General features: G+C 34.6%; 1 protein-coding gene across 2 annotated transcripts in view; it reads right to left on the reverse strand.

Moving 5' to 3' along the window:
- rictor (rapamycin-insensitive companion of Tor) overlaps positions 1 to 23,918 on the reverse strand; it is a 955,009-nt gene that overhangs the window by 659,664 nt on the left and 271,427 nt on the right. For both annotated transcript variants that reach the window (XM_090406113.1, XM_090406114.1), the window contains exon 12: positions 1,325 to 1,405. In XM_090406113.1, the coding sequence (XP_090262239.1) occupies positions 1,325 to 1,405 (81 nt within the window). The remainder of the gene's footprint in view (positions 1 to 1,324; positions 1,406 to 23,918) is intronic.

A 23,918-nucleotide genomic window follows, 5' to 3' on the forward strand; every position in this document is an offset into this window, starting at 1 on the left:
GGAGATTTCAGGTCCAAAAATATGTGGCATGGGATATCATAACTGACAAATGCATAAGTCCCACCCTTACAAAAAGCATAATAGAAGATGGTTTATAAAGAAACTGAGAATAATATAATACCAAGTTGAGCCACTTTCCTTCATAATACAGAGATACCACCTGGACAACTGAGGTGAGATGTTGAACAGGTGGTTTCTTCATATTATGAAGGAAAGTGGTACTCAACTTCGTATTATGTTAATCTTGGCACTGTACTTTACATAGATGCAAATATGTTATTCTCCCACATAAATCCAATACGAGTCTAGAGAATTCTTTAAAAGTAAATAATTAACTTAATAAATTGGTTATGAAAGTCAATAAGAAAAAGACAAAGTCTAAAACAAGTATGAGCATCAACTGAATTCTCAATAGCAGATCTACAGAATAAGTAAAATATTTCAGTTATATTGACACAATTTTCAGTTAAGAGCAAATTAAATAAGGAAATATATAACAGCATGACAAAAGTTATTATGGTAGTCAAATTTCTCTCTGTGATCAAATTCAAAAGAAATAAGCCAAGCAATTAAAACAGCAGAACACAAGAGAGTATTTTAAATCAAGTTTTGTTTATGATATGAGAGTTAGAGGTTTGATATAAAAACAGTTGCTCAAAAACTACAGATCACAAATATGAAGGTCTAATAAAAATTACACGCCAGAAATAGCTTCATCTCATTAGAAAGGTATATGATACCTTTCTAACAAGATGAAAATATTTCTGTAATTTTTCTCAGACCTTCATTAGAATGGTATGTGATACCTTTCTGGAAAGAATATTAGAAAGGAATTTGACATATTAGCATTCAAGAATGTATGGATAGAGATAATCTAATACCAGAAATACTGTGATTACCACCTCAACAAAATGGAAGAGCAAAAAAGGTCAGCAAGAGGATTTTTTTCATGGATGGCAGTAAAAAAGACTGGGAGGAAAGGTCAAACTGTTGATAGATTGACACGGCATATTCATACACACTCACAGACCAAAATGTAAGATCTGATTTGGAGATCCAACAAATCTAGTACACCTCGAGTGTACATATCAAAAATTGATAACAATAAAAAATATTATCAATTATACTGAGCTGCAAGCAAACCATCTCACTGTTAAATAATTCAAAAAACACTTGTATGAAATATTATGGTTTTACTAAACATTTAATATAACTAACTTAAGCAGATCTGTCTATTCAACAAGGTCACAACACAATGAATACTAAGCAAGTTTAATATTTATGAAAACTTACAGAAATTAAGAATTCATCCATATAAGCTTACCAAATGTAATAGTTCCCCTAGTAATACAGTTGCTCTAACACATACAAAGGAATCACTAGAAACTATAGTTTCTACAAGAGCCTATAAAGGAAACAAAATTGATTCAAAGTTTATTTTAAAAAACAAAACATTCTAAAATTAATTCAAGCAACATTAATAGGAATGCTAACAATTCACACAAGAAATAAATTAAGTACATCAAACTACATGCAGTTTCCTTCATTAATATGTGTTCAAAGCTAACCTGCATAAACTCTATCCCAAACAATTTATCATCAAACTCCTGATATATACCAACAGTGACTGTTCAGGATAGATGTGAGAGTACTACATAATGATGATTATATAATAAACTTCCTATCCTATCAATAATTTTCCTTCAAATTAATCTGCTATTTGTCAGGACTCCAATACTGTCAAGATCATATATTTAGATATTCTAGAGCACTTCCACTTACAAAAATCTACAATACAAATATTCACTTCTACTTACAAAAATCAAAAATACCTGGATCTTGGTCTGCTTCTGGATCATCCTACCATCACTTCATCAAGCACCCATTCTATGTAGATTAGCTCTGATCAAAGAAATAATCTAAGAATGGTAAGAATTCAATATTGTATAAACACACTTGAATTCTAACCATGTTCATTCCAATTTTTGTATTTTGAATATTTTTGTATTCAAATTGTTGGTGCTATTGATACCATTCTAGTCACTCCCATATTCTGCACAAATTCTCATTACCTATATTCTTTATTCTTTGATCAAATGCTTTATTTTTAAACCAACTATCAGATACATAAATTACAATTGGTTTGAACACAGTCTTGCATATGTTTGGTGTTTTCACAATTTCTCTCGTATTCCATATAAATTACATATGAATTTATTCAACTGCATAAATTTATATGCAATGTTCTGTAGGTTTTACACTGAGACTAAAGGTGCCTATGCCTCTCTTACTTTCATGTTGGTTTGTTTGCTTTTTACCACTAATTATCACACCAAACTTGTTACAGCAGTTATTCAATCTAGGCAAAGAATCCTGAATGCTTGTACTGACTTTATTTAGAAAGACACCATATCAATAACAATACTTCAGGTAGAAAAGGCCATCAAAAAATTAAAATGTGTAAAGGCAGCTGTAGTAGAATGATACTGAACCAGAAATGAAAAAATACAGAAGTAGGTAAGTTTTACAGTGACTCTGCACTGTAAAATTCAGAGGCTTGGTCAGAAGGTCAAATTCATGATGATTGGAGTAAAGCTCTCACAATACCCCTCTAGGGAAAAAAAAAAGAAATAAAGCTGAATGTGATAATTACAAAGAAATTTCTCTACTAAGTGTTCTAGGTAAGATTTATGCAAGCACACTGGAAAAGAGGCTGAGAAAAATTGTGGAAGAGAAACTGGGACAAGAACAGGCTGGATTCAGATCAAACAGAGGTTGTCAAAATCAGATTTTCACTTTAAAAACATGACAAATGGTTGGGCAATCATGGGAGTATTACAAGGACATGTATTTAAGTTTTGGAGATCTGGAAGATGCATACACAAATGTGGCCAGGGAAAAGCTTTTCAAAACACTACAGTTACATGGGATAAATGGAACATATACAAGGCAATACATAGTCTATATGAGGATTGCTTGAAAACTTTGGTAAAAAAATAAGTTAAACACATTTTTTTTTTTGGAAAAAATCACATTTATTTATCAACATAGTCTCCATTGAGGTCTACACATTTGGTCCAGCGAGTTTCCAATTTTTTCATCACATATAAAAAGTAGGATTTGTCAAATTGTGCAAAATAGTCATTGACAGATCTGATGACATCCTTGTTCGAAGAAAATATTTTTCAACCAAGCCACATTTTTAAGTTTGGGAACAAGAAGTAGTCACACAGGGCCAAGTCCAGAGAATAAAGTGGATGTGGAACCAATTTGAACATCAATTCATGCAATTTGGCCATTGCAATGGCTGATGTGTGGGATGCTGCATTGTCTTGACGAAAAAGCACTTTTTTTGTGTGCCAATCTTGGCCGTTTTTAATTCAGTTCTTCTTTTAAACGATCCAACAATGACACATAATAGCCTCCTGTTATTGTCTTACCATTTTCCAAATAGTCTATTATGATAATTCTTTGGGAATCCCGAAAAACAGTGGCCATCACCTTCCCAGCTGACAAAACGGTCTTTGCTATTTTTTGGTGCTCTTTCACCAAGCATTGTCCACTGTTCTGACTGCTGCTTGGACTCAGGTGTGTAGTGGTGGATCAAAGTTTCATCCACAATCACAAAGCAACGCAAAAAATCCTGCATATTGCGATTAATAGCCAAACACTGCATTGAAATGTCTTTTCGCATGCGTTTTTGATTGATATTCAACAATCACAGTACCCATCGCGCACACAGCTTTTTCACGTGCAAATTTTCATAAAAAATATTATAAACCCGTTCAGTTGAGATACCTACAATCTCACGTACTTTCACTCAGCGATCTTCCATAATGATACCATGATTTTGTCAATCATTTCCTTTGTAGTGACCTCAGTCAGGTGTCTCCAAAGCGCACTTCATCTTCGATGGACTTATGACCATGTTTAAACTCATTTATCCAAAAATAAATAGTCTTTAATACTAGTGCAGAGTCCCCATGAACTGCATCTAACTCGGCTTTGATCTGCAAAGCCGTCCACTTCATCAAATAAAAGTGTTTTATCACTGCACGAAACTCGTTTTTTTTTTTTTTTCATTTTTAGGAAAAATGAGAACATGGTCATTTTAAATGTTCGCCAAACAAGACCTACACATCACACGTGGCTAAAATTTTGCCAAGGGTCATGAAAAAGATGATACGTGCTGACACCGGTATGAATGGACGAATTGTGTTGCCATCTAAATCTGGAAATTTACTAAACTTTTCAAATAACCCTAGTATATAAGTTGTAAGTCAGCAGTCAGAAATGAAGGAAATACAGGAAGATGGTTTGATGTAAAATCAGGGGTAAGACAAAGATGCACTTTATTTCCACTCTTATTCATCATCTATATGGATCACATTATGAAAGAAAATGGCATTTTGTCTGATATTAGAATGGGAAATGTCAAATTTAGCTCTTTGCTTCATGCAGATGATGATGTACTCCTAAACACATCTAATGCAATCTTCAGGATTCTCTAACTAAATTGAATAACAGCTCTAACAAATTTTGCATGAAAATCAGTAATAAAAAGACCAAAACTATGAAAAGAGGCAAAAACACTGAAACACATTAACTGAATTCTGAATGGAGAGCCTATAGAACAAGTGAAATACTTCAGATTATTTAGGCACAGTTTTCAGCGAAGATTGCAAGTTACAATGGTGTGCTGAAAAGCGATAATCACCATGAAGGAATTGAGGTAGAACCATGTAACTTACACATTACTCTACATATTCTCCCATGAAGTGTTATACACTTGTAAACTTGAAGACTGCAAATGATGCTGCTGCATCATTTGTAATTGTTAAATTGTGAATGAAGATATTTCGGAATTATAATACTTCATTCACATTTAACATAATCTGCCATAACTTAAGCAAGACTTGTAAATATCATTTGTTGTTAGTCTCTTGCTTATAAATTATTATTCATATAATTACTTTGAGTTTGTTTATTATTGTTTAATTATATAATTTTGGGATATGTAGTAATGAAAGGACTCTGTGTTAAAATGTCATTAAATGTATTTTATTTATTCCTGTGTTAATATTATAAGAAGCTGTGCATATATATTATAAGAATTTGTATTTATCATATTTAAATGTATTTTATGTGAACAATGGATTATTTTTTTTATTTGTTATTTCTGAAAGAGAATGTAAATGTGTGGAATTCTGCTGATGTGATTTGATTGGTTACAGTCAGAGAACTTGGTTGTTTTTAGTTAGCGCGTGCTTAGAACGTGAACGGCTATGTATATGGAGAGAGGCCAGTAGGATGCAAGCTGAACTGATTAGAACCGGATTTTGGGGGGGAAAGAATAAGCATATTTGATTGGAAAATGAAAGTAAAGGGAAGAAGCGTTCAGGACACGAAGGAGTGAAGTAACTGGTGGCAGTAAGGGGATTTGGAAATGTCGTAAATCGATTAAGAAAGGGCTGGGAATTAATATGCAATTTGGAATATTTCTACAGAATTCTAATATTACGATGAATTCCAAATGTTTTGAGGAAGAATAGTGCAAAGCTGAATTTAATGCATAGAAGAAAATAAGGAATTAGTAGATTACTAAAAATGAATGCATCAAGATGTGTAGAACTCTGTGTCTATAAATTCAGTTATTATAGCGAAGATTTCTTTTGAATAATGTTACTTCAAAGTAATAGTTAACTACAGTTTTAAGTGTGCCTATAGTGAATCCAATGTATAAAAGGTGTAACCCAGTAAGAGCAGTCCTTTTTATATTAAAAGGCGTAACCCAGTAAGAGCAGCCCTTTTTATATTTCAGCATGGAGAAATAAAAGTTAGCTCTGCCTGATACATCTTAACATTAACTGTGGCGTTCTACTAAAAATAGCCGAAGTATGGAGCTTTAAAGTGTTTCCCCCTTGAAATGATAACTGCCTCATAATTAAATTAAGTGTTTGTTGACTAAGAGTGAATTAGAGAATTCTACTTTAAGAATAATTACTGTAAAATTCTGGAACATTGAACTGTGTGAACCATTTTCAATTATTCGGAAGAATATAGAATTGACAGCTGAATGTTTGATGCCTAATGTATTATGTTTATTATGAGTATTTGAACTAAGTTGATGTATAAAAGAATTGAATTATCTCATTGAATAGAGACAAGTTGTGATAATAGTATTTAAGCATTGAAGAATAAGATCTGTAAATTTTAACTTTAATCTTTAAACCAAACCGAGTGGCAACTAGTGTCTCAGAGATATTTTGAATGTTGTTCAATTAGATTATCTTGCTTAGAAAATTATGCTTAAATGTGCATGTTTTATAATCCTGTATTAAATGTTTATTTTATTGAATTCAATTTGCTGTTTGCCTGATTTTTCTTCATTGCACAGCTCATAAAATTTATTCGAACCTTGCAGAAGCCTTATATGATATTAGTAACCTTGGCCTGTAAAAGAAGATTATATAAATGTAGTTGAAGGTCGATTCCTCTATTTCACTTAGACTAATCTGAATATAGGGTGACGCAGTATAATATAAATTTCTTTATATTCAGATGAGCATCAATCAACAACTAACCAAGTATAATGGAAATTAAAGAGGTAAAGATAAAAATAAATAACCAACATAAATGGAACAGTTAGCTAGGTAGGACGACCCAACACAATCATCTTCTGAGAAAAAGTTGTTCCCTTGTACAAACCAGTCCTCAGTAGCAGATATGACTTCATCATCTGTGGTAAATTTTGTTCCTTTCAAGTGTTTCTTTAAATTTGGAAAAAGGAAAGAGTCAAATGGGAACAGGTCTGGGAAATAGGGCAGGTGAGACATACACTGAAAGCCCAAGTTGTATACTGTCTGTTAGGTTTCATGAGCAGTGTGAACAGTTGCATCCTGCAAAAGCAACATGCCTCTGCTCAGTTTCCCATGCCATTTCTCCTTCAGTATCGCCAATTCCTTCAGAGCTGCTGAATAAAATTAAACTGCTGCTGTAACAGTTTCACCTTTTTTCAGGTACTTGGTAAGGATTACACTATCATATCCCAAATGAAAATGGCAAGAATTTTCTCTACTGATTTTTGGTTTTGGTACTTCTTTGGCAGTTGAGAACCTTTGCATCTCCACTCTATTGACTGTGGTTTGGTCTCTAGATCATAGCGGTGAAGCAATGTTTCATAAACAGTCACAATACGAGCCAAGAAATTTGCACCTAATTTCTCAAAATGACCCAAAATCCCTTGAGATGACAGCACATGTTCTCTCGTTTGGTCAGCATTCAAACATTTTGGGACCCATTTCGCTGAGAGCTTCCAAATGTCCAGATGTTGGTGGATAACGACCCCAACTCATTCCTTGGATATCCCCAGAGTCTTTGCAATGTTTTGCAAAGGACATCTGTTGTCTCAGGATGCCCAGTTTTAAACTTGGCTGCCTATTTATAACTGTTGGATATGCTGGGACACAGCCCTCTAAAGCCTCACACAAAGTTTGGTGAATCTCAGTTGGGGACTTTTCTTGCAGCCCAAAAATATTGATGATGTCCCGCACCTCTCTGTCTTCGAATTTCTTTAAAACCTCTGACATGACTTGATATATATCCTAAAAGAAAAAGAACAAATTATTACAATTTTATTAAATATGTAGGTTAAATTGTTTTAAGATATCTTCTGTATTGTGGTTATATCAGCTGCTTTAAATATCAACTTTCAGCCCCTCCCCTTCATAAATCTGGAAATTGACAACAGATTAAGTAAAGGTGGTATGATGGGTAACCAGCTGAATAAATTTACATGGAATAAGAAAGAAATTAACCAAAACACCAAACTAGTATCATACACAACACTGTTCAAACCAGTTTTAAGTTATGGATCTGAGATTTGGGTAAGAAATAAAGCACTTGATCAAAGACCACATATATGAGGGTTCTGAGAAAATTTAGAGTATGATGGTATAAATGGCAGAATCCCATTAAATATGAAGATATTAGAAAGGAACTTGAAATTGTTAGCAGAGCTAATCTGAAATGATATGGACACTTAAATAGAATGGGTGAGGAAAGGTTAGCAAAACAGACATTTGGTGCCAAGATGGCATGAAAGAAACCTAGAGGAAGACCAAGGTCTAGGTGGGTTGATTCAGTCAAAAGTGCCTTAGAAGCATGAAATGTCAGATATGACAATATTAGAGTGTAATAAATTTAGTTTAATCCTTTATCCAAGTGTAAGCAAACAAAGTTTGTGCCTGAAATATCTTCAGGACTGAGGCAACTCGTGGTAAAGGTGGACTAAGCTCTCATCACTTGTCTTAGTATCTCCCATGCAGTATGCTTAGTATCTTAGCATACTGCATAGAGATGTGCAAAGCACATCTCCTTGCAGACATGGATAATGCTATGCATTAAGAGAAGGGCCACTACCCAGACCGGTTTCGACCTTTACTGAGGTCTCGTCAGTGGGAGCCAGACCCAAAGGTAGTGATGCTAAGGTGGAATTAATGGAGAGGTCATATTTACCTATATGAGTTGCCAAAAGGTGTATCACCTTATTATTAAATTACTCTGGATTACAGAGAAAGATGTTGGAAATTTTTTCCCACTTGGTTAGACTATAATAAATTTAGTTTAATCCTTTATCCAAGTGCAAGCAAACAAACTTTGTGACTGAAATATCTTCAGGACTGAGGAAACCCTTAATGCATAGATTATACATGTCTGCAAGGAGATGTGCTTTGCATTATGAGAGATACTAAGACAAGTGATGAGAGCTTAGTCCACCTTTACCACGAGTTGCCTCAGTCCTGAAGATACTTCAGGTGCAAACTTTATTTGCTTACACTTGGATAAAGGATTAAACTAAATTTATTACACTCTAATATTGTCATATCTGATATTTCATGCTTCTAAGGCACTTTTGACTGAATCAACCCACCTAGACCTTGGTCTTCCTTCTGGGTCTCTTTCATCATGCCATCTTGGCACCAAATGTCTGTTTTGCTAACCTTTCCTCACCCATTCTATTTAAGTGTCCATATCATTTCAGATTAGTTCTGCTTATACATTCTTGAATGCTAACAATTTCAAGTTCTTTTCTGATATCTTTCTGAAGGAGATGTGCTTTGCATTATAGGAGATACTAAGACAAGTGATGAGAGCTTGGTTTACCTTTACCACGAGTTGCCTCAGTCCTGAAGATGCTTCAGGCACAAACTTTGTTTGCTTACACTTGGATGAAGGATTAAACTAAATTTATTGTAGTCTAACCAAGTGGGGAAAAAACTTCCAACATCTTTCTCTCTAAATTAGAGTAATTTAATAATAAGGTGAGACACCTTTTAGAAACTCGTATAGGTAAATATGATCTCTACATTACTTCCACCTTAGTATCACCACCTCTGGGTCTGGCTCCCACTGATGAGACCTCAATAAAGGTCGAAACCGTTCTGGGTAGTGGCCCCTTCCCTTAATGCAGAGCATTATACATGTCCGCAAAGAGATGTGCTTTGCATTATGGGAGATACTAAGACAAGTGATGAGAGCTTAGTTGCCTCAGTCCTGAAGATATTTCAGGTGCAAAGATTGTTTGCTTACACTTGGATAAAGGATTAAACTAAATTTATTATAGTCTAACCAAGAGAAAAAAAACTTCCATTACGGTGCTTATAAGTAACAGACTACTTCGGAGGAAAATTGTGGATAGGAGATTAATAATAATGCAAACTTAATCATATAGTTCTGTTATAATAGCCTGTGAACACCCCTTGATGGTATATATCAGGAATTTTATGATGATCCTTGTTATATTTCTATATTTTGTTCAATAATCTGTCATCATCATCATCATCAAATTCCTGTCATGTACCCTCAAGGGGTGTACAGGATATGACAGTACTACATGAAAAAATTACATCATTACTAACTTCCTATCTACAATTTTCCTCCAAATCAGTCTGTTACTTGTCAAGACTCCAACATTATCAGATCTTATATTTCTATCGTCTAAGGCACTTTGTACCGTATCAATCCACCTATATCTTGGTCTTCCTCTGGGTCGTTTTCCTGCCAACCTGGCAGAGAACACTTGTTTTGCTAATCTTTCCTCTCCCATTCTATTTAAGTGACCATACCATCTGAGATTAGCTCTGCTAACGCATTCCTGGATGCTAACAATGTCAAGTTCTTTCCTAATATCCTCATTTTTAACATGATATTGCCATTGATGCCATCTGTTCACGCCTCTAATCTTTCTCAGGACTCTCATATCTGCGGTCTCTAGTCTTTGGTCAAGTGTTTTACTTCTGACCCAGCTCTCAGATCCATAAGTTAAAATTGGTTTGAACACAGTCTTGTATACAGCTAATTTAGTGTTCCGACTAATTTCTTTCTTATTCCATATGAATTTATTCAATTGACTTCCCACGATACCAGCTTTGCTGATTCTGTTGTCTATTTCTATATTTAGTTTACCATCTTCAGTAAAAATTGTGCCTAAGTAGCTGAAATGTTTTACTTGTTCCACAGGTTCTCCATTCACAACACAGTTGACATTTTCAATGATTCTGCCTATTTTCATTGTCTTTGTCTTTTTATTGCTGACCTTCATACCATATCTATTACAACAGCTATTCAATTTAGTCAGAGAATCTTGCAGACTTGTAGCAGATTTATTTAGAAGTATAACATCATCCGCATAAAGCAAAGAGCTGACATTAACATCTCCAATTTTGATATCAATAATCTGTCTTAAAATGAAAATCTGATCCTGACAACCCCTATTTGCTTAAACCCAACTTGCTCTTCACTAAGTATCTGTTCTACTTTTTTCTAACCTCTTAAGTATATTTGCATAAATCTTGATTATAACATTCAACAGGATTAACAATTCTCACATGTACTTTTATTTTCATTTCTATAAATTCGGCACTACGACGTTCTAGTCCAATCATCCAGAATTTGATCATCAGACAGTGCCATCTGAATTATGAGGTGCAACAATTATAAAACTTTTGTAACACCATATTCAAACATGTCTAGTTGAATATCATGTAACACAACTGCTTTTTAGTATATTAAGTATCTGATTTCTTTTCTACCTCAAGTATTGATAGGAACTCCTAATTGCATTCCTCTGGAATTTTCTTTCAGTGTGTTGTCATTGTTTGTTTGCTTTTGCAGTCTTTCAAAGTAACTAATTCAGCAATCCAGAATATCATTATCCTCAGTTTTCATATTATCTTTATCATTTCGGATTCCTTTAAGCCTTTCCACAGCCACCAGAACATTTTGATGCCTTAGTGATGATATTTACTTTCTATTCTTCCCAAAGATTTCTCATGACTATTGTTTAGCTATCATTCAGTTTTCTTATATTTTTTCTGTATTCTCTTAGGGCATCTACTGACTAACTTATTCGTATAACCTGTATATCGGAACTTTTAATATACTTTCTTCTCTTCCAGAATTGCCTGTTTCACTTCATATGTTCACCATGGAGTTCTGATCTCTTCTTGCAAACAAACTCACCACATGCCTCCTCGCTGAATGAATCAATCTTTTCTTCAGAGTTTCCACTAAGACTTCACAGCTTAGTTCTTGTTCTCAAGCTCTTTCCTTTTTCTTAAATAATACTTGTATATTTAAGTTGAGTGTTCACCTCTGAAAGCAGATTGACTGATTTTTTATCATAAAACTTTATAACATATTATTTATATAAAGAATATTATATATAGTCCATTTTTATTTTTAGCCAGATTCAAAAATTTTTCAGAGAACTTATCAGAACGTAAACTTCAGCATGGGAGTTGCCTTAGCTTGTACTACTTAAAAGACATGAATTTGACACAATATATAAGCATTAACAATTACTGTTGTAAATAATTTAAATATTGTAACAAACAAGTCATAATCTGGTGCCTGCAAATGCAGTTATTGGCTTAGGGTTGGTCTTAAATGATTGTCTCCCAATTTTTGATAAATGGGAGAGCATTTCATTGCAACTGCCTCTCCAACTTGTGACAAATCTAATCTAATCTAATCTAATCCTGCATGAAGCGGTATCCAAATCACGCCTGCCAGTCCTTTGTGATATTGACAGTAGCATACATATTTCTTTTTCTTTTATTCTTTTAGTTAAATTTAGCAGATTTTCTCACCTGTCTTAAGTAGGCCAAGTTATAGGCATGGCTACTAGTTTGATGTGTAGTTTGAAGGTGATGTACAGGTTATATTTTCTAGTACTGCAGATGGGTAAAGAGTATCCAAGGTACATCTTTTCAGATGTATACCCTGGATATGGAGATAGGACTTTTTGTTTTTAATGTGAATCCCTACCATGATAGATTATAAACCTGTCATACTGTGGGTGAGGAAAGAGTTAAATATCCCACAAACTGCTCTAGAGACCAAATATGAAACTGTTTCAAGCCATTTCAGGTCCCATATTGGGTAATGAATTTCTCATCCAAGGACTTCACAAACATCAGTGCCCAAAGTGGGATTCAAAAGCATAACCTATTGGATGAAGAGAGAGAAGAGGTCCATTCAACCAACCAGGCCAGCAAAATTTGTGCTCTGGTCCTGAGTGCTTAGGGAGGAAGATAGAGAGAGAGAGAGAGCATAATTTTACCTATTTTATGGGAATGCAGTTATTGGCTAACACTGTGTGGCAAAAGCAGTCAGCTGAGTTCTGTGACAAGAGTTGTTTCATTAGAACAAACATACTGATTACAATAACTAAAACACTTTTTTTGAATGTTAGTCAAGTGGGTTTTAATTTACTGTCCTACATGTTTTGCCGATTTTTGCTATCGGCATCTTCAGGGAATACAATTGGTAAGCTATATGAAGGTAGCAGACTAGGTTTTAACTGTCAGTTAAAATATATGAAGGTAGCAGACTAGGTTTTAACTGTCAGTTAAAACCTAGTCTGCTACCTTCATATAGCTTACCAATTGTATTCCCTGAAGATGTCAATAGCAAAAATCGGCGAAACATGTAGGACAGTAAATTAAAACCCACTTGACTAACATTCAAAAAAAGTGTTTTAGTTATTATACAAGTAGTCAAGGAAGAAAATCACCAATACTGATTACAAGTTAAGTATTTTAAGCAAAGCATATTGCTGAGCTGGATGATGACATGCTTGTCTATGTATGTCCATGTATCTTCCAGTGTAAACTCTTGACTTACCATATATATTTTCAGTGTGTCTTGACTTTTCATTGAAAGACATGTGACTATTGTTGTAAATGATAAAATTTGATTATTTTTTTCCTACCCTGAAGTGCACTTTTAATGTCTTTAAACAGCCAATACTATATACTCCATAATAGAAAAAGGATCATATGTCTAACCCTTAGAAAACATAAATAGTCACATTTATCAAACTGTTACATTTTTTTTTTCCAATTTATAGAAACCCAACACAAATTGGAAGATACATAAACAATCAATTTATCATCCAAGGCTAATAACATGGTATCCCTAAAACACCAGCTCAAAGAGGTAAGACAATTTGTTCTAATAACACAGCTATTGCTCCAGAAGTCAAATACCTCTGCCATATATTTTTAGCCAATAGCTACACTTCTTATAAACTCTAACACAGAATACTAAAACTAAAACATACACAGACAAAGCACAACTATTTCCATCCTCTATATCTGGAATGCATCTGAAAAGATAGCTTAAAGTACTAAATAAATATAACCCACATGCCACATTCAAACCACACAAACTAGCCACCTTCATCTGTTCAACAAAGAACAAACTTATTACTCTATCTCATCCAGGAAAAGTAATTTTGCCCTATGGTCATTGTGACCAGTCAAGGCTTGACCACCACATTTTGAGAGGAATAGATGGTTAAAAAACTTGAGTGAGATAAACAGAATTGCTACAAGTGATAAAAAATGTTTCTATAGTCAACAGCTAAAATTAAAACAAGTATGGCTACAGTAATTTACTAAAAATTAGGTAGCTCATCATTCAAAAACTGTAAACTTCTTTACAGTTTTGGATCGGAATTGGTCTTCAAACATTACAGGATAACAAATCAGAGTTTAGTTCTTTTGTACATTATAATTTGAACCATTTCCAACACCAACAATAACAGTCAGTGCAAAATATTACTTAATAAATATCTTATTTCATAAATAAATGAATATTTATTTCATCTTGTTTTGTTTAACACGGTTAAAAATAATATGAACAAAGACTAAAACACACACAAAAAAAATGAAGTATTGTTTTCTGTCCTTCAGGTAGAATCTGACAAGATTTAAGGGTGCTTACCATGACCCTAACAAAACACTTTGCTTTAATGAGTTCATAATATATTTTATTTAATTTAAAGAAAATGTCAGAATGACTGAGTGATTATGTACCTGCCATACAACCAGCTATAGTTTCAATTCCTGCCCTGGACATATACAATAATCATTAGGAAGAAGATGAATTTCAGTGCCTAGTGAGACCACCGCACAACGAAGGTCTGAAGTGACTTGAAAATTTCCCACATTTAATCTCCAGAGCAGGGTTTCTTTATGTAAAAAATAAATAAAAAATATTAAAAAAATAAACAAAATAATAAAACAAACAAGTGATACCCAACTACTGCTCTCTTGGATAACAGGGCAGAATGTATGTATCAGCACTGCAAACCAAATGTGATTAACAACAAATGAACAATCCTCAATCCACCAACATATTTAATAGTCAAGATTTATGTCAAAATAACTAAGCTATGCAACTTAGTTATTGTTTTTATGTCTGTTAATTGCATGTTTTTTTTTTCTCCCTCACTCAGGTGGGATGCTTTGCAAAGATCACAAAACCTGAGTTTCCAGGAGGAAAAAAATTAAAAAAAAAATAAATAAATCTGCCAAATGATATCTCTTCCTTCTCTCTCACTCCCTTTAATTCTCTTCTTTGGAAAACAGTTTCCCACACTGTCTTTCCTAAGGTTTAAAACCTTCAGCTGCTCAAGCTGTGGGCAAGTAGTTAAGGAGAAAGAATTGCTATGACAGGCTCTGCAACTTTCATGTATGGATTTCATATGTGTGTGTATATATATATATATATATATATATATATATATATATATATATATATATATACACACACACACAGGGTGTTCGGGATAAATTTGACAGTTTCGTAAGGAAAAAGAAAATCTTCTTTGTATCTATTAAATTTAATGAATTGACAAAAAAACATTACAGGCAGAGTTAATTACAATACTATCAACAAGATTTACTCAAAATAACCACCATTAGCATCGATCACAGCTTCAATTCTGCTTCGGAACCTCGAACAAGCTGATGCTACAGTCTCCCTGGGAAGGGCCGCAAAAACTGTTTTAATTTTATCCATTAACTGGGCTTTTGTATTACTGGAAGTGCGATTGGTGTCTTTTTCAACTGCGCCCCATACAAAATAATCCATGGGGTTAAGGTCTGGGGAGTTTGGAGGCCAAACATTTGGACTGGTGAAGTCGTAGAAATTTTCAGACAACCATTTTTGACTTTTCCCAGAGGTGTGGCAAGGGGCCGAATCCTGCTACCATACATACGGCCTACCATTGGCTACCCTTGTTATCCAGGGCTTGACTACAGTTAGCAACTCCACGAACAAAGCCCGAATTCCAATGCCAGGGTTCTTCAACACCTGTTCCTGCAGATTTGCGAGGAATTCTGCTGTACGAACGCAATCAGATCGTCTGCTAGGGATCTTTCTTCTTGCTACATCCTCGTAGTCACCATTGCAAGTCTCTAGTTCATGCCTGATTGTTTTTACTGTATTCAGGGAGCATTGGGCAGCAGTCGTAATATCCTTATTTTGATGGCGGGCACGAATCATCATGATACAAGTTATTCTCTTCCATGATTCAGGTGGGTTCCAGCTATCCATCCTTTCTGACATCTTGTATATGAATGAAGAAGGGTCCAAACTTTCAAATGAAGAGAAGTGTGTGTTAATACATGTAACTTACGGAAAAATATAATTAATTATAAATATGTCAAATTTATCCCGAACACCCTGTATATATATATATATATATATATATATAAAAGAGTACAAAATAATAGGAAACCCCACATCAACTTCGACAAAGTCGTAATTAACAAATCTTGTCACATACTTTCAGACGAAGAAAAAAGCATCCATAGTAGAGGTCTAAATTTTATTCCTTCTCCAAAATTTATCCCAAAAGAATCACTCCTTATCAAAATAGAAAAAAGCTACTTCATTCCTCCCTTCACAAGATGCAAAACTTCTGCATATCGAATCCATCTTTATTATCAATAATGCAAAACCACCTGCAGATAACATTACTTCAACAGAACACAAAGCAATTAAGAGTTTAAAAAATAACAGAGATATAATTATTCTTCCCACAGACAAAGGCGATGCAACAGTTATCCTCAACTCTGAAGATTACCAAAATAAGATGCTTGAATTACTACAAAGTGATACCTACTCAATACTTGAGAGAGATCCAACTCGAGAACTTAAAAATCATACCAACAACTTATTAAAAACTACCACTGAACTGTCTCAAAACGTTTTCCTGTCTCCGCGCTCTCTCCATCCTCTTATTCTGCACATATATGGAGTTCCAAAAATCCATAAGGAAAACATCCCACTACATCCCATTGTGGAAGGTATTGATTCTCCAACATACAAACTTTCTAAACATCTTGCAAAATACTTCAAATGTTTTTCAGGCAAGTCTTCATCCTTTATCAATAACACAGCGGACTTTGTTTCATACATTAAGGATGTGACAGTTAATGAAGATGAAATCATAGCTAGCTTCGACATAATTTCCTTGTTCACTAATATCCCAACAGACAAAGTCATAACATTACTCAAAGACAAGTTATCCAAAAAAATGTGGGCCTTACTTACCCATTGCATCAAGTCCGGTTACTTTAGATTCCAAGATACTATATACAAGCAAAATCATGGTCTGGCGATGGGTAATCCTTTATCCCCTGTTCTTGCAAATATTTACTTGGAGGATTTTTGAAGCCAAGGCTATCTCTTCCTTTGCTTTAACAACTAAAGTTTGGAAACGTTATGTGGATGACATTTTCCTCATTTGGAGCCATGGACATGATTCCCTAATGGATTTCATGGAACATCTCAATAGTCGACATCGAAGTATAAAGTTCACAGCAGAGCTTGAAACTGCTGTGAACTTTATTATTCCCTGCCTTTTCTAGATGTAAAACTGACCCGCTCTTCTGGTAAACTTAAAATTTCGATGTATAGAAAGCCTACACATACCAACAGATATCTTTATAGTCAGTCCCATCACTTCCCTCCCCAAAAACTTTGAATAATTTCTACCTTGGGACAGAGAGCTCGCTCTCTTCTTGATGACCCAAATGAACTTCAAAAAGAAATCAACTATCTCAAAACTACTTTCATACTTAATGGATATTCTGAAAGAATTATTGAAAAATTCCTTCTTAATCCTCCGTCATCACACAGAAGAAATAAATACATTTAAAGGCAATATATCTATTCCTTACATAAGGGTCAGTTTCACAAAAATTAGCCAAGGTTCTAAGAAAATACAATATCAGAACTTTGTTCACTCCACCTCCAAAAATCCGCTCCTTAATAAGCCACCCAAAACCTTGTCATCATCATCATCATCTTATATATCCTGGTGTGTACAAAATATGGTGTGATTGTGATATTCCTTATTTTGACCAGACGGACAAATCTATTGAATTACGTAGGGAGGAACACATGAGGGACATTGCTTACAAGAGACAGCGAGTCAGTGCCTTATCAAGCCATATCCTTTTTTCGGCTGATCCTAATGATGAAAACCCAAGTCATACAGTCCGCTGGGACAGATCTACTAACATCTTTCGTTGCCATGATAAATTGGAGAAAAAAATTGTAGAATCTAGGGAAATCATCCTCAACCCTGAACATCTAAATAATAACTTGAGCTACAACCTCCCAGATAGTCATTCAGCTGTAATCATGTACTGCCTGAATTTTCACGAATTTGAGCCATTCACGTGATGCTGCAAGCACATACTCTCCCAACAATGCAACAAATGAAAGAACAGCTTTAAATACAACTACAACATTTTCATGCTAATTATGTATAGAGACTCTCTATGTTGTTCATAGTTTTTTTAACCTTCAGTGTTTAGTGTTTTTTCTTTTCCTTTATAATGTCACCTGATGAAGGCTGTTATAAGCCGAAACTAGTTGTGTTTTACTATTAAACCCCCCTTTTTTTTACCTAACTCTCGGTTTAAGTCATTCAACTCTATTTTACTATATATATATATATATATATATATATATATATATATATAGCATATAAATACATGAAAAAAAAATTGCAAAGACTGCCAAGAAATCACAGCATCTCCCTGCAAAACTCAAAAGCCAACATATATTTACAGTTTTACTACAACTGCAAGGTTAAAATATAGATACATCAATACTGTTTTGGGGAGATAGAAGTATATATATGCACTTTTTTTTTTTTATTCAAAGCATTAAGAAGAAATAGTCTGTTATTGTCAAGCATTCGCTCAATGATATGGCCTCATCCATTTGTGTTGACACAACCCCACAGAGTGTTGTGCACATTAAAGTCACCCATAAGAAGTATGGGCTCAGGCAGTTGCAATATTAAGTTTGATCTCATTTAACTGAATAATAAAAAATCCTATAGATAGGCAATAGGCTACTACTTTTGGCACAGTATTAAGAAGGACAGATTGAAAAGGAGTATGACTGCCTGCTAGAACAGTAACTGCACCATGAGCAGTTGCTATGCTACCAAGCAGTCACAAACAGGCCCATTTCCAGTTCTGGCAAAATGCGTTAATGTGGGGTTCTCACTTGGTTGCAAAGCCTTTCTGTTGATGTCTAGAGGAAACATATTTATGTTTCCATGGACAGAAAGAGAAAGGCTTATGCTTCTGTAATAGTAGAAAACCCTGATATCATTGATATTTCGGTGAAATCTGCAATTTCTCCAAAAAGACCTTCAATTTCAGAGAAGTTGAAGGCTTGCCTTTCTTATGTTTATATTTATCTATTGATTTAGGGAAATATGGATGGCAAGTGTCCATCTTTTCCTCTGGAAAAATATTCACTACATTATCTGTTGTGTTAGGATCAGCTGGTAAGTTTATTTACTTTCATTGGATAATGAAGTATCCATTTTTTCTGTGGAGGGTATCTGGTTGTTTATCTTTCTTTCAGTGATATCCTTGCCATAACTTTTTTTTTTGTCTGAACAAGTGAGTTCTCATCAAACATCACCATTTTTGTAGTTGTTGCAGGAGTGAGACCATGCATTATGCAGCTGATGCACTCTATAGAGAAGCAATTACAATCATAAAGCAGGTATGGTGAAATTACCAGATGGCAGATAGACATATGAATTTGAGTTGCTGTTGATATTTTTTTAACTGTCAATCTCAGCATAAGAGGATTTAAGAAGAGGTGTGTTGGAGATATCTAGCTTTCTCTTGGCATTCTGATATATTTTGTTTCTTTTTATCTTTTGTATTTCTCTTTTATCCTTCTGCCTCTTAAATGCATGGGAATAGGTTGGATGATTTCTTCACAGTTGATGCAATTTCGCTTTCTTGGCAGAGCAAGATTTATTATAATCTTCTTTATTTCCACTTTGGCTACATGTAGTAGAGCCATGACAGGCAGTTTGGGCATAGTCATCTTTCTGAAATTTAAAGTATCTCACTGAATCAGTGACACACTGCCTAACAGGACAGTGGAGATACTCTATTTTTACAGATGTTGGAGGCTTAGGAGTATCAAAAGTAATCTGGTAACCTGGCTCCGACCAGGATGAACCAGGTGACCATCCCTACATATCAGAATGTGGCTCATACCTGTCACTCCTTGATCTTTAAGCTCTTGAGCATATCTCTTCATCTGGAACATCAAGAAGATTTCATTCTGATATCCCTCTTGTAGAAGAGTTTAGTATTTTGTGAGGGGTTACTATAGTTGATATTCCACCCATCGATGTTTCCTCAAGAATATCACCAGAAAGTATGTTCTTAAATGTTTTGGAGATCCTGCCAGTTCTTCTAAATGAAGAAGATGGCATTTTCCTTATTGGATTTTCACCTGTTACGTGGGTTATGAGAAACACTAGTACATTTATACTGGTGTCAGATCTGTTTTGTTTCTTACTTCTGTTATTAAATGATATATCTATGGTATCAGTACTTGTTTGGGCCCTTGAACCAAACGAAGGTAGTAGACATAGCACTATGATCATCTATAGAGGTAGCATATTTTTGCTAAGTGTAGATCTTGCTTCAGCAATCAGCTAATGTTGTATGATGTATAAGAGAATCACATCAAAGGTAAATTAATATATCATATTTCTGAAATTTGCAAAGGCAATTAACAGGATTCCACATATGGAATCCTGTTAATAGCTTTGCATAGAACTTAATTCTGTTGATAACTCACAGGGACTGGAAAACTATTAAGAAAGTGCTGATACTTAGAGATGGGCAACCAGTGGTGTACCAAAAGGTTCTTTACTTGGACATTATCATTTAACTTATATAATTAATGACTTGGGGACAGTCCAAAGGATGCATTATCAAGTTAGTTGCCGGTTATGCTAAGCTGAGACAAGTGATAAGGGAAGTGTACAGAATCTTGCAGATAAACTGAACAGACTAAATGAATGTCAATTAAATGCATTTTCATTTTTAAGTATATGATTATACATTTGGGACCAAGGACATGCAATCAGAGCATGAAAATGGTTAACATACTCACTCTTCAACCAATTAGTTGTGGATTTGAATCCCAATATGGGGATGGAATTACTTTTGATTCCCATCCATAAAAGGTGGTAAGACTATTAGCAAATCAGTACTATAGATGGGCAAAGATTTTTTTCCCTATAATTTAATCTTATTTTCTTTGTATTTTTCTTCTTTTTTTTTTTTTTTCTTCATCCAAAAATTGCGCTCTAGAGACCAAACATGGAACTTTTTCAAACCATTTCAGGCTTTCAATAAGCAGGGTGTTGATTTACACTGAGCAATGAAATTCAACCAGCACCTAAAGACAATCACATATGTCCAAGTCAACACACAGAGGTATGTGAATTATAGTTTTGGTTAGGAAAAAGAACTGCATCATTTGCTGTGAGCCTGTGTAGCTCAGTGGATGTGGCGTTTGCACACCATCGCGCTAGGCCGCACGAAGGAAGTCTTGGTTTCGAGTCTAGTCGGCGACTAGAGGAAATTTTTCTAAGCCTTTTTTCGACCGGTTCCCGAGTTAGTCGATCTCTGGCACGGGCAAGCAGGTTTTTCCTCCCGGAAACTCGGGTTTTTCGTCCTGTAAACTCAAGAAAATCGACCGTAGAACCCACATTATTTCAGACATTAAAATATATTGTGTTAGGGTTAGAGACCACGAGATGGCGGCACATTTGAGCCGTCTCTCTTCACTGCGTACCGCTTAATTAGTGATAGCCTTGGGCCATCTGTCTCTGATTGGGTACCAGTGGAGATTGAACTGCCCACTCAGTCTCCAAAAAGTTAGATAGGGCTAAATGGCCTCGCCTACTCCCGTATATACGGGAATAAAAAGGCGTTAGCTGATTAGCTGATCATTTGCTGTGAGACCCATCCTACTTAACAGAAGACTAAAGCAGCAAGAAGATATTCATTTTTAGTCTCTTAGAGCAGTGGTCTCCAAACTTTTTGCCGTGAGGGCCACATTGGGTACTGCAGCACTGTTTAGCGGGCCGTAGTAAATAAAAAACTCCAGAACTAGATATATGAGTTTTATTGAAAGCAGATTAAAACTGATTACAGAGTATGTGAGATTAAATTATCATATATTAATGACAACGAACACTAACAGCAAATTCTCATTTTTATCACAAATTATAATGAAACCATTAATGTGAATGATGTAACTGTGTTTGTATTTTTAAAATCTTATTAAACTCAGGTTCAAATTTTTAAATTGCTAATTACAAGTAGCGATTTCAAATGTTTCAGATAAATTTGCCCTGTATTTTGACTTTATATATTTCATTCAAGAAAAAGTTTGCTCGCAAAGATACATTATCCCAAAAATTGGGATAAATTTACAAGCAAATTTCTTCAAATTTGCTTGTAAAATTTTGTAAAATTCAAATTAATTTTTTTTCGTTAGTCCATTTTAACCGACCTTTTACAGTCAGAAAGACTGTAACTTGGATTACGGTTACTTTTTGCTATTTGGGAATATATTTTGAACACAATTTTAATTAATACGTTTGAAATCTATCAACACCCCATGTTTTTTTTTTTTGTGGATTCTTGTTGAAAAATTAGTCCAATTGGCAGGCCAGATAAAATCATATCGCTGGCCGCATCTGACCCGCGGGCCGTAGTTTGGAGACCCCTGTCTTAGAGCATGGTATGACAGTGTAAAACATAAATAAAAATACGAAAGAAATACTTTTTTAAAAAAATGTAACTCACCCCTAGTATTTGTTATGTGGGTGGGAGACTAAAAATAAGAAAATAATAATAATATTATTATTATTATTATGTAGTTAACTCTCAGTACAGTAAACACTGTTATAGCAAACTCATTCATTACTTATTATTGCATGGGTACCTCATGAAGTCTGAAGCTGTATGCAACGCAAAGAATCCTATCTATCTATAATATGACAGACAGATGCTATGGCAGCAAGTAATTCAGGGAACTTGCTGTTCAACATACCCATGTATTGAGATACAGCAATCCCTCGATTAGTGCGTCTAATGTGTTCTTTAAAACAGGCACATTAATCGAATGTAATAACCTATGGAAAAAAGTATAATTCATTCCTCAAATTTCTTTTTTTACCCTTGATTTTTTTTTTATAAAAGAATTAGGGTATGTCTCAGGGCCTAGTTAAAGGAAAACTATGAAACTGAAAGACAATAAAACATATTCAAAATATAAATCTATTATTCTGGATTTGGCAGGCATTCTGTTTCTTTTTTTTCCTACAACTGCCACTTCTGCAAATTTTCCTGCTTCTCTACTCACAAGGGCCAGTCTCTAAGCATTGCTACTTAAAAGTTTCGGTTGCACAAAAGATATTTTAAATTTGTTTCTGTGAAATCTCTTTGGGCTTGTCAGTGATTAAATTTTCTTCATATTCTTCAGGATCTTTCCGCTGTGCATCTAAATTTAGCAGGTCGGAATCGCTCAGTTTCTCAGAATGAGATTTAATTAACTTAGATTCATTTGAAAAGCCTCTAAAATCATTTACACAATGTGGAAGAATGTGCTTCCAAATGGATCGCATATATCAGTAATTTCAGGCTGAGATTTCTCTGATTTAGCCAGAAAAGTCTTGGAAGGCATTGGCTTCCAAAAAAAAAAAAAAAGGCCAGTTTCATTGACATTAAATATTTGTTGGTCACAATAGCCCCCTTCTTATACAATTTTCTTCAAATCTCTGGATAATTTGAGGCCACCTCCTTATCGGCACTTGCAGTTTTGCCTGTGATTAGAATATTATGTAGGCTATTTCTCAAAGCACTAACGTGGAATTCTTCTTCTCCACCATTGATAGCTCTTTCTTTCAAGGTTGCAAAAAGACGTAATGCTTTTGATTTAATAAGGTCAGTTCTTAGCAGGATCTGTTTTTGGTTACAATCTTCGATCCGTGTACAAAGAAGTCTCTCTAATTCAATCATTGTAATACTTTGTATTCAGTAGCTTTGCTTAAAACTGCTCTTATAGTTGATTCACCCATTTTTGTGTTCTTGTCATATCTTTGCTCTGGACTTGTCTTGTTCACTTTCTTTATTATTTCAAGTTTTTCTTCCAATGTTGATTACTTTTCGAATCATTTTCACACTTTCACTTTTTTGCTCACT

Source organism: Typopeltis vanoorti, chromosome 16, assembly GCF_054136105.1.
Source record: "Typopeltis vanoorti isolate ZY-2024b chromosome 16, IOZ_Tvanoo_1.0, whole genome shotgun sequence".
Lineage (NCBI taxonomy): Eukaryota > Metazoa > Arthropoda > Arachnida > Uropygi > Thelyphonidae > Typopeltis > Typopeltis vanoorti.